General features: G+C 41.7%; 1 protein-coding gene across 2 annotated transcripts in view; it reads left to right on the forward strand.

Annotated features, from left to right (window-relative positions):
- actn4 (actinin, alpha 4) overlaps positions 1–12,568 on the forward strand; it is a 56,369-nt gene extending 43,801 nt beyond the window's left edge. For both annotated transcript variants that reach the window (XM_018660515.2, XM_018660516.2), the window contains exons 9-22: positions 477–569; positions 789–914; positions 1,139–1,243; positions 1,553–1,700; positions 1,999–2,149; positions 2,377–2,485; positions 2,712–2,852; positions 3,046–3,228; positions 3,750–3,884; positions 4,566–4,745; positions 5,008–5,154; positions 7,027–7,107; positions 9,251–9,409; positions 10,209–12,568. In XM_018660515.2, the coding sequence (XP_018516031.1) occupies positions 477–569; positions 789–914; positions 1,139–1,243; positions 1,553–1,700; positions 1,999–2,149; positions 2,377–2,485; positions 2,712–2,852; positions 3,046–3,228; positions 3,750–3,884; positions 4,566–4,745; positions 5,008–5,154; positions 7,027–7,107; positions 9,251–9,409; positions 10,209–10,367 (1,917 nt within the window). In that variant the 3' untranslated portion in view covers positions 10,368–12,568. The remainder of the gene's footprint in view (positions 1–476; positions 570–788; positions 915–1,138; positions 1,244–1,552; positions 1,701–1,998; positions 2,150–2,376; positions 2,486–2,711; positions 2,853–3,045; positions 3,229–3,749; positions 3,885–4,565; positions 4,746–5,007; positions 5,155–7,026; positions 7,108–9,250; positions 9,410–10,208) is intronic.
- Positions 12,569–12,620: the final 52 nt, after the last annotated feature.

Genomic DNA, 12,620 nt, shown 5'->3' on the forward strand with positions numbered 1-12,620 from the left:
CAGTAGTGTAATATCCTAAGCAGACCTACTGATGTGGACTACAGCGCTACACGAAACTGTAACTAGACGTGTGGACTGACTCCTGAGTTGTGATGGGAGACGCATGGAGTTTTAAAACACACAGATTGATTCTGGCACATTCAACTAACCATCAACAGCTGGAGCATGTTTAGTCAGATGCAATGAGTTTTTTTGCACTTTTTTTTAATAATGTGTGCCTGAACGTGTGTTCAGATCATTCCAAGTCACTGCCTGTGTGTGGAGTGTGTACGCACAAATTTGGAGAGCAAAAACTCTTCATTAATATAATAGTGGCAATGAAATCTCCAGTAGAGCTACTAATGAAAAAGCAGTAGACACTTATTTATTTAGTGTTAAAGTGCAGAATTGTGTTTTAAACATGTAGCTACAGTGAATGCTCTTTGGGCACAGTGAGTATCACTGTGAGCGCTACTCATCACCCTGTTTCCTGATAGGCTGAGACAGCTGCAAATCGTATCTGCAAAGTGCTGGCTGTCAACCAGGAGAACGAGCAAATGATGGAGGACTATGAGAAACTGGCCAGTGATGTGAGTATGAAACATGGAAAACTTTCAGTATGTTTACACCAATAGACGTTGATTAGATGTTTTCATTTTAGATCCTTTTTGGATCTATTATTAAACTACCTTAATTTACACTGTAGACACAATGATCAAGTTATGTTTGCTTTGTGGAGAGATCCTTGCCAAGTGTCTCGTGATTATTTTTCCTGACTGTTTTCTCCTGTTTTTCCTCTCTGCCTCTAGCTGCTGGAGTGGATCCGTCGGACCATCCCCTGGCTGGAGAACCGAACCCAAGAAAAGACTGTAAATGATATGCAGGCGAAACAGGAGGACTTCAGAGACTACCGCTGTGTCCACAAACCACCAAAGGTTTACATTCACTTCTGCAATGCTTTCTGCTCCTGAAAATATGCAGGGCAACATATGAGAGTGGTTTTTAAATTTTGACACATCTCTGTTAAGTGGCAGTTTGCCTGATTTGGTACATTTACTGCTTTAATATCCACTTGATTTTTTTTGTCATTTTAAGAGGTTAGAGATTTTTGTTTCTCCTGCTGAATCTGCTCACTACACTTTTCTGTTCCTGTCTTCAGGTCCAAGAGAAATGTCAGCTGGAGATCAGCTTCAACACTCTGCAGACTAAACTGAGACTCAGCAACAGACCTGCCTTCATGCCATCAGAGGGACGCTTGGTGTCTGTATGTATTTATGTAACATGTTAGCTCAAAAAAAAAAAAGTAAATCTGTATGAAGAATTTTCAGAGTCCATGTCTGAGGACATTTGAATGTGATGCTTCACAATTTGCACATCTTATATTTTGATCTCTGTAGTATGTTTTGGTATAAAAAGAGATCCAAGTCCAGTTATGTTGGTAAACAGCATTGTGCTCAGTCCATTTTAACAATATCATATTAGCGTTCAAGTCCTACACAGATGAAGAAACAGGTGCCATACGGGGCTCTGCAGAGAAGCGTTAATATCAGTAATTCCTGCTGTTTGCTCTCAGGATATCAATGGAGCATGGCACACTCTGGAAGGAGCAGAAAAAGGCTACGAGGAGTGGATTCTCAGCGAGATCAGACGTCTGGAGAGACTGGAACACTTGGCCGAGAAGTTCCACCAGAAGGCTGCCATCCATGAATCCTGGACCGATGGTACGTAAATGTTTTAATTTCAATCACCTTTCTGGTACCACGTCGGATCCCATGCTTCAATTTCAAGATGAAAATCCCTCTTAAAACTTTTTGTTAAACTGTAGTTAATAGATCATTTTCAACCAGTCAGTCTTCCTCATGAGGAGAGCAAGTGATATACTAAACATTGCAAGTGGCTCATACAAACATATTTTCTGCCTATTTTCTCAAATACTTTTAGCTTCTCTGACTTCCAGTCATAGTGAGACTACAAGGTTAAATCTTGTGAAAGGTTAAAAATAGTTTGATGTATATGCAGGTAAGGAGGCCATGCTGACCCAGAAAGATTATGAGACTTCCACCCTGTCAGAAGTCAAGGCGTTGCTACGGAAACACGAGGCCTTTGAGAGCGACCTGGCAGCCCATCAGGACAGAGTGGAGCAGATCGCTGCCATCGCACAGGAGCTCAAGTAAGGAAGGAAGGAAGAAGTGAGGAGTAGTGAACAGCTGTGAACCTGATGTCACAGTTTAAAAAACTAGACATTTGCATGAACAGTGATGTCAGTAGACGAGAAGAAAGCATGAGACCATAAGAAGTGCTCTACAGAGAAAACTCTCTTTGTTCATGAATCATGCATCTGTGGATAAATTTAGTGTCTGTCATAAACTGCTCTCCTCTGCTCTTCGTGTTTTCCAGCGAGCTGGACTATTACGACTCTGCCAGTGTCAACGCTCGCTGTCAGAAGATCTGTGATCAGTGGGACGTCCTGGGAGCCCTCACCCAGAGCCGCAAAGAGTCACTGGAGGTACAACTCTGATGTTCATGAAATAATTAATCTCACATGGTTGGCTTCTGCAACATCAAGGGAAACTGATGAATTTCTTGCTGGTACACTCAAGTAGTGTGCTTTGTTTAATTTAGACAAAATAATTTTACAGAAGCTTGTGTTAAAATAGCTTGTGTAAAATTTCAAATCAGAAAAATGAACATTTGTCTTAACAAACTCCTCCTCTCTCTTATCTTGCCAACAGAGGACAGAGAAGCAGCTGGAGTCGATAGATGAGCTTTACCTGGAGTACGCCAAGAGAGCAGCACCCTTCAACAACTGGATGGAGGGAGCTATGGAAGACCTGCAGGACATGTTCATTGTCCACAATATTGAGGAGATTCAGGTAACTGTAAACTGGGCAGTGTGATCCAGACAGGTGCATCACATGACACAAATCATGAAAGCAAATGTGGGCAACAATATTTCTGAGGTCCAGCAAATGAACGTTTATTTCTACAGACAAGGCATACAATAGTACAAAGAGGTATAAAGTACTGCTGTCTGGGGAAGGTAATTCCAAACATGTTTCTTCTCAGGGTCTGATCACAGCACATGAGCAGTTCAAGTCCACCCTGACGGAGGCCAATAAGGAGCGAGAGGCCATCCAGTCCATCCAGGCTGAGGTGCAGAAGATCGCCCAAAGCAACGGCATCAAGCTGAGCGGAGCAAACCCCTACACCACCATCACACCTGAGAGCATCGACAGCAAATGGGAAAAGGTAGGCTGCTGTTTGTGCTTCCTAATGATCAGACTGGGTGTGTTTTTTTTTTTTGTTGTTGTTGTTTTTTTTTTTTTACATCTAATTCTGTTTTTTCTTTCTTTGTCTGGGCTTGTTACATCCTTGAGTTTGTTGCGTGATGTACTAGAAATCACAACCATAGTGCAGTTCTCTCTCAGATTTTGAAGAGGTTCTGAAGATGCACTGCTGTGTTGTTTATAATTTCTGCCTTCCACCTCTCTAAAATGTTGTTTTTGGTGAAGTCTGCATACCAGAACTATAAGCAAGACCACTTTTCCAGTGTGTGGTCATTGACTGATTTGTAAGGAGCAATATCTGCTAACATAACTGCAGTGAACCACAGATGCTGTCATCCACAACCTGAGGAACTTGACATGGTCTCTGGAGGCCAGATGATTTAATAGCTTTTTTCAGCTGGTGTTTGTGTGTGTAGGTGCAGCTACAGATGCTTTATATTACAGTTGAGAGTGTTTCTAATGTTTGTGCATATTTTTTTATAGGCGATGGCCATGGTGCCTCTGCGTGACAACGCCCTGCAAGATGAGCTTAATAAGCAGAACTCCAACGATACTCTGAGAGCCACGTTTGCCACTCAGGCCAACACAGTCGGAGCCTATATACAGGAGAAAATGGAGGTAATGGATTAGCCCATGTGGTCGGTCCAAGTGCTCGCCATTGTGTTGACACAGTTCATCTTTCTTCAGCTGCGTGTAGTTTGTCACAGTTCTCAGGCCAACATTGTAAAACAGTGAGCTCATAGAGCAAAGAGTCGACAGGGGAGCTTTGGTACTGAGAATGTTCATAACCATGCTCACAGTATTGGAGGGCACAAGTGTGCTTCAGAGTTATAGGTAAACTCATTTTTGCAGGTTTCAATTTTTTCTTATTAATATTCTTCATTTACTCACTATATTTATTCATTGCCACAGCTTTGTCATGCTTCTCTCTCTCACACACACACACACACACACTGTTTCATTCATAACTATTCCTGACAACACAAGTATACCAAGAGGACTGAGCAGACATTCTTTGTGTAACCACAGTATCTCGGGATGATTCAGTCCACAGTCAGTACTTTATTTTTAAGCTTGAATAAGAATTGAATAGTTTATGTTCAGCTGAAGTAGGATACGCATCTGTCTTCACTTTACGTCACAGAATGAGGTCTTATCAGATATGCTGACACTAGAAAGAGTTAAAGTTTTTTTTTTTTTTTAATGGATGGAGTCTGCTCTCTTCAGAGTGTCTTCTAATCTAACTGTGCTGCATACAAGGTTAAGAGGATGGTAAATACTGTGTATTTGCGTTGGCAGGAAATTGGCAGGATATCCATTGAAATGAACGGCACTCTGGAGGACCAGTTGACCAACCTGAAGGAGTACCAGAAGAGCATCATGTCTTACATGCCTGAAATCAACAAGCTGGAGGGATACCACCAGCTCATCCAGGAGGCCCTCATCTTCGACAACCAGTACACTTCCTACACAATGGAGGTAAGATGCACACACACACCTAAAACCTTCATGAAGTAGTCTGTTCAGTCGTCACGATCTCACTCTTAGATGGTGTCTCTTGCAAGTCAAGTTATTGGTAAAGAACATAGAAGCAGTTAGTTTGCTAATTTGTTGCTGTCAGAATGCTTAAAACTGTTTCCTCCCCCACCTTTCCTTTTTTTTCCCTTCCACTCCCTATCCCCCTTCCTTCCTTCCGTCCTTCCTTTCTTTCTGTGTCCTTTCTGCCCCCCCCTCCCTGCAGCACCTCCGTGTGGGTTGGGAGCAGCTGCTGACCACTATCGCCAGAACCATCAACGAGGTCGAGAACCAGATCCTGACGCGTGACGCCAAGGGCATCAGTCAGGAGCAGCTCTATGAGTACCGCGCCTCCTTCAACCACTTCGACAAGGTCAGGGGCCCGAGCTCTGGGGTCATGGCTTATTTATGCTTGTTTTGTATGTCACAGTGTTAAAGTTGCTTTCATCGAGTATCAGTGCTTGGGTTGGAAAGCTAAATATAATTCTTTCTTCATTGGTATTGTTTTTAACTTGGTTATACCTGAGCATACATACCAGAGCACCCAGTTTATTGCTTTAAATAGTGGTATAAAATATACAAGGGGGTTGTGCTGAAGTTTTTATGACTGTTTAAGGAATTACTGAATTATGGTTATGCTATTATATCATAGTATTAAAAACGTTTAAAATCTATCATATAATAACATAAATACATACTTGCTCATATGCATTTATGAGCCTCTTCCTACCAGCACATACACAGATACATGCCAGGATATGCCAATAAGACATGTCAACAATGACACACCATAAGAAAAAGACCACCTTTAGCTCTCAACCCAAATACTTGTGTTGTCGATGACATGAATGTTACTGTTAGTTGTGTAATATTCTGAAGATTACATCAAGAGGTCTTAATTTCCTGATTTTATTCAAGGTTGATTGTAATAGTTTGACCTCCTGGACCAGTCTGAACATGTTATTACATGTGTCATGAGGATTTAGCCTTTTCTATATTAATGCATAATATGACTGCATGAATGTTTAGACCTTAACCGGGGGTGAGAGAAGAGCCAAACGTGTGAGTATTCATCCTGTTGTTTTACACAGGCGAGCACATGTTGAGAACACAAACTGTGCCTGTCAGTACCTCTAGAGAAGGGGCTTTGTGTAGGTATTTGCATTAGTAGAGAAAAGAAGAGAAATTATATCAATGCAGACAGGCACTGTTGTCTTTTATTTTAGCCGAGAGGGCAAAGAGTGGGGAAATCCAACCACAGATACAGAAATGAGAGAATTGTGTAAGATTAAGGTCAGTTCAGGTCTGTTGAAATTGTGTTGTCCTAGGTTGCATTTTTCCTGTGCACCTATGTGCTGATAAAAGTATTCATTTCAGCATGTTAATATCAGTATTTGTAGGTTAGCTAGACCTGCTTCACTGTCTACAGAACTGGTGCTTAACTGGGTGGAAAAAACACAATATGTCACCAAACTGTGTTTTGTGGTCGTTGTCAAACCTGATCATTTATAGATCTTGAACTTCATAAGGATGAAACGAACACCCCCATCATTCACCATCTCACACCACTGTGTGTATGTACATGTGCGTCACTTTGTGTGTCACTGATCAATGCAACTGTTTGTTATGGTGGTTCATAAACACTCCAGGACTCTGTGGTCACTCAAGTCTTCTTTTTTAATCACATCAGTGTGTCTGGGCACACAACACATCTTGTTCTTTTACAGTACTAGAACTTCTTATCTCAGCATCACAGTCCCCACACATTTTTCAAAACAACACAAGGAAAGTTGTTCATAGAGTTCATAGAAATATGCATAAAGATCCCATGTTAAAAGGCTGAATGTAGCCTAATAACACTCCTATATTATCCTACTGTACTGTCAGTCAGAGAGCATTTTAGAGTTTCCAACATTTTAATGTAACTCTTAATCACATTTTCAGAAATGACTTGATGTGTTGTCTCATACAGACACGTGCATGTGTTGAAAAAGTGCCAGATTGTTTTCAGTGTGAAGGGTCTTCACGGGTCCATCATGGCTGCCTGTTGAGTTGTGTGTGTTGACATTGTCTAAACATCCATGAATGTCTGTGTGTCTGCCACTCTGTCTGTGCCTCCGCCCTCCATGTCTTCATCTTCTCCTTGCATGCTGTGGGATCACCATCCACCACCACCATCCCTATGTTGCGATGGGTTCATCCTCATGACGTGGCGCTCTGTCATTGGGTGTTTGGCCGATCTCAGGACCACAGTGGGGCCCTGATGGCCGAGGAGTTCAAGGCCTGTTTGATCAGTCTGGGCTACGATGTGGAGAACGACAAGCAGGTAGGAGCTCCAGAACAGGATGGAGGGAAAGGTGTTGGTGTTTGTCAGACCTCTGAGCAGGAGGGCAGAGATCACTGCCAGTCACATTCACTTCTCAACACACGGTAGCTTTAAATGATGAACCACTTGTCAAAACTGCTGACTTATTTTTTGTCAATTTAATCACTGACGTATGTATGTTAAAACAGACTTGCTTTATGTTATTTGATTCCAAAATTATGTTCATGAAGGTGTTTTTAAGAAGGAGAAGCAGTATTTGTCTGTTAAACCAGTATACTACTCTGCATGAGAATACACTATCACCTGCACTGTTAGACTAGGACTTAATTACGAGGATTTTGTTATCTAGTTAGGCCTGGGTGATAATATGATTTTACATTTTGATATAAAATGATATTATATTTTTATCAAGGAAAATTATATAGTAAGTATAATATAAATTTTCAGATGAAAAAACAATTACCAGCAGATGTATCCACTTTGCCAAGACAAAATTACAAAGATGATAATTGTGTTTGAATATATTCCAAAAATGAATTTGAGTCATTCCTGTAGCTGCCAAAACTCTAACCTTACATAACATCACCAGTTCTCTGCCAGAAATACATCATGGATTGCTTCCTTGATCATGTTTTCTGTGTTAATTTGAGAAACTTATAATACTATGGTGAAGGCATATGGTATAAACAACTGGTCAGTGATCAGTCAGTGATTGGTCAGTGCTCCTGCTCCGAGGCTCCTGATGAGCTCCATGGCTCAGGCAGGGTTCAGTCCATCAGCATGAAGGGCAGAGAGATGTCACGTTCCTGTTTGTCCACCGGGGGTCTCTGTTGCTTTGTGTTGCTTCAGCTTGACTGGGCTCCCTCTCACTCTGAACAGACCTCGCCCCTCGTCTGTCTGTCAGGATTTACTTTACTTTTCTCTGTTAACTGTTTGTGCTTTTTATCTTTTTTTTTTCATCTCCCCAAACATTACTCACTTTCTCTACATCATTTTGATATCTGTATTTCTGTTCATCATCCCTTCCCTCTGACCCTTTCTTTTCCATTTCTATCTTTCATGCTCTCATTCCTCCTTCTTTCTGCCACTTGTATCTCTCTGACTCCATCCTTGTCTATTCAACCCCCCTGCCCCCTCGGCCTTTGCTGTGCTGTGGCGGTCCACAGAAGCGATCAGGACAGATGGTCTCAGATGATTTCCGGGCTCTACTCATTTCTACAGGAAACAGCCTGGTACTGCTGCTTGCATGATGCTCTTTCAGGGTGTCTGCAGGTCTATGAATATCCTAATTCAGTTTAGTTCACCTGATTCAAAGTCTTAATGCCGCAGAGGATTATCTTTGTCTTCTGTTATGCTAATTTTCTGGTTTTCTTAATGCAGTCATGATTAGGGCTGGATATCGAAGTGTGATACTTTCTGAGTACAGACCATAATGTGTCGTAGTTTTGTCATGTATTCTTCATACATTCCCTGAAATTATAATTTTTGTAAACTGTATGTACAGCTTTTTTAGGATAGTTCTGTTATGATAGAACTATGTCAAGAAAAGAAATTTTTTCATGCATTCAAGAACTTTGGCTTTTTTGGTTAAACAGCAAAAAGGGATTTTGTTGAAATCCTGACCAAAACCCAGTCCTGTTCATATTTTTTAAAATTACCAATTTGATACATTTATTGTTTTTTTGAGTTTTACGCGTCAGTCAGTTTAATGTCCTAAACCTAACTTGACACCTGCAGACACCCTGCTCTCTCTCTCCCCCTGATCCTCTTGCTGCCTGTCTTATTTTGTCACATCTGTATTTCTTTTGTACTTGCTGCACTTTTGCCCTAGTGGGTGATTGGCTACTGACTGATCCCCCATATTCTTCACCTGAATTATACCTAACTGTTGGTCCTCTGTGCCCTCTGTCTGTGTTTCCCACTGATATTAACCAGTAATCACGTTATGTGTATATAAGCAAGTGTGAAATTTAAAACATTGGGACCACAGTCGTCCCTATTCATCAGCTCAGTCTATTTCATGGTGGTCCTGATGTTTTACTCACTTAAAGCTCTGCACTTCACTTTCTGTCTGCGTCTGTGTGTGTGTGTTTGTGCAAAGTGCTGTCTCTCCTGGGTTAACCTGTTGTATCTTTGTTGCCAGGGCGACGGCGAGTTTGCTCGCATCATGGGTATAGTGGACCCCAACGGCACTGGCGCTGTCACCTTCCAGGCCTTCATTGACTTCATGTCCACAGAAACGACCGACACGGACACTGCAGACCAGGTCATCGCCTCCTTCAAGATCCTGGCCGCTGATAAGGTGAGTGTGTGTGTGTGTGTGAGTGTACATGCATACAGTTTGTAATTAGATTCATGTATAAAACAAAATGTATTACATTAATTTAAACAAAATCCACACTAACAGAGCAAATGCAGTTGTTTCTGAGAACTGGTAAATTGAACTATTAGGGAAAGTTTGGACCTCTTTTCTGAAATGACAGTGCCACTGAGAGAACGTCTGAATGTCACAGAGCCAGAAAAGTTTCAAAACAACTTTGTTTTCATCATGAAAATGGTGAAGTATTTGCTATTCTAAGAGCCTGTCATTAAAGAAACATGACTTGGCAAGGAAATGTGCAGAGAGAATAGAGCTGCACCTGTGGGGGTATTTTTGTGCGTGTGTGCTGGTACATGCTGGCCTACAAGTCAATTCAAGCATGTCATTTCATGTGTGCAGTAAGCTGTGCTGATTGTCTCACTTTTTGGTTAATTTATGTGAAAACTGTATTTGTTATCTGACTCAAGATTCTTCTTTTTGCCTTATTCTTCTCTCCACTTTTTTCTCGTGTTCCTGCTGCAATTTTTTTTTCATGAATTCTTGAGAGATTAGATTTCTTTATGAGCACCTTTTGGATTCTAGTTACACATAAACCATGTCTCTTATCTCAGTTTTTTATCTTTTTAATATCTGTGTCAAAAACACAGTTGAGTAAATGTCTACTACAGCATTTGATATGTATAACATATACCAGTGAACTAGTCTGCAGGTGTAGATTTGTTGATGAGACAGGAAGTAAATTTTGGACCTCACTCACTGAACCACCCTCTCTGTCCATCAGAACTACATCACGGCCGAGGAGCTGAGGAGGGAGCTCCCCCCTGACCAGGCGGAATATTGTATCGCCCGCATGGCACCCTACACGGGGCCTGATGCCGTACCCGGAGCCCTCGACTACATGTCCTTCTCCACCGCCCTGTATGGAGAGAGCGATCTGTAGAGGAGGCAAGAGGAAGAGGAGGGCTGAAAAGATGAGGGGGGTAGAGAGGAGGGAGCGTGTGGGGGAGGGCAGGGGGGGGAGGGAAGGGAAGGTAGAGAGTTCTTCTGCGTGCAGAGGAGGCGCCAGGAATCAAGCATTTTGAGGAATTTGAGTGGTGATTGTGAGGTGCCCCTGCGTGTGCCGGTTTAGAAATCATCAGAAATTTTTAAGACTCTGAGCTTGTTGATTGAACTGTAGTTAGGTTTGGCCTCGGCCAAATGTTTTCCAGCTCCGTTATGTCATAAACAGATCGAAAGTAATCAAGGTTAATTTTTCATTAAAGTTTTATATGAACAGGCATATCCAGGGGCAGCTGTGGGACAGGGGGACAGCTGCTCTGTAGTATGGGTCCTTAGCTTCACCCTCTCTGCCTTTTGTGGGGTTAAACTGGGGAGGGACAGGGGTCAGGACTTTGGGTGGGTGGGGGGGGACACAAGCTAATCTGATACTTATGCTAATTTTTGTTTATTTTATTATAATTTTTTCTTCTTGCCAGCGGGGGTGGGGGTGGTTCAGGGTGTTAGGCGGGGAGCGGGGCGGTGTGGGGTTTGATGTGGCAACTGGCGAGGTTTGTGTATTAGATCCTAGAGAGATATATGCTGTGGGGGCCAGGGTTTGGGAGGGTTGGAGGGAGGGAGAGGGTGATCAACCAGAGATAAAATTACATATTTACCCATAATTCCCGTGTTGCTGGATAAGGTGACCTGTTTAACCTCAGCTCTTTTCCTCCTCCTGTCTTTGTTTATTTCCCTTTTTTTTGTTTGTTTGTTTGTTTGTTTGTGTCCTGGAGCAGGTGGGTGGAGGGGTGGGGACGGCGGTCAGTATGGGTGGGAGGGCGGGTCTCAGCTCTGTACATACTTATTTTTTCATCGCAAAGAATGTCTCAGCTGTTGAGGGTAATTGATCAAAGGCTTTCCAGTAGGACAAAACAGAGTGATTTATAAAAAAAAATTTAAAAATAAAATGAACAAAACATTAAAATTGAAAAGCCAGTGATAGCAACACGGGGAGCAGTTTCACCAGTGGATAGGTTTGAGCTTCCGGAAGTCTTTTCTGAAGTTTTTTTTTTTTTTTTTTCTTTTAGCAATGGGACATATTTATGGAAGAAGCTGGTAGACATGAAGTTGAGGCTAACATACCTAAAGGCCTTCCTGTATAAATCCCATGACTGGCAACATCATATGTATCCACAAATATTTGCTTCTGTGAAACTATTCTCCTCCTGGGGTGGGCATCAGGTGCTTATTTAAATACAAAAACTATACATTTATATGATAGGTAAGAGTGTAGTAGTCAATGTTAGTCCACTTTTATATACCAGAAATCATACACACATACAGAAATATATACACGTCATGTCATTGATGCATTTGATTGACTGAATGAAAGTCCTTCCTGGATTTTTTTTTTAAGGGTTACCGTGGTAACGGCACTTGGAGAGCTCCCAATGTGACTTTAGGAAAAGTGGTAGAAGTAATAAAAAATAAACAACAAACGAACAAAAAAAATGTGCCTATTGGTGGCCACAGCCCTGTCCCTCTCTCTCTCTTACTCTCTCCCTACCTCACTCTCCCGCTTCCTCCCCCCTCTCTCCCCCATCCCTCCACCTCCTTATTTGTGTCTGAAGAGAAGGGAAGGAAAATTAACGATAAGGAAGGAGGGAGGGTAAGGATCAGTGAGGGGTCTTTATGTAAACATTCCATTATGTGCAAATAAAAAATATATATATATAAAAAAAAGAAAAAACAGAAATTGTCATGTAAAAAAAAAACTATGCAATCATAATGTGTTGAATTCTGAGTTCTGGGGAAGGATGTGGGCATCAATCAGGCCCTTTCTGCAAAAGTTCCCTGTCTAAATTAAACTGAGGAGAATGGATTTCTCCAGTGTCTGTTGGCTGTTAGGGGGAGAGGAGGGGGAGACTGGGAAGGAACTGAGAGGAAAAGACTTGGACCAAAAGCTTGTTTCTTTTTTTTTCTTTCTCTTTTTTTTTTCCCTGTGAGGTTGGAGAGAAATGAACTCTGGAATTGTGATTTTTTTTTTCCTTTTTTTTGTACTCTTTAATATCAAACCTTATCTGCTGTACTGGAAACTGCAACGCCTTCTGTCTCTAATGATAAGTGAGTTTCACAAAGCACACATAAAAGTTTCCTTACAAAATACCTCTACTTGTCTTAATGTCTTTTCTCTTGTGAGTGTGATGGGGGTTTTTTT

This window comes from Lates calcarifer, linkage group LG21 (assembly GCF_001640805.2).
Source record: "Lates calcarifer isolate ASB-BC8 linkage group LG21, TLL_Latcal_v3, whole genome shotgun sequence".
NCBI lineage: Eukaryota > Metazoa > Chordata > Actinopteri > Centropomidae > Lates > Lates calcarifer.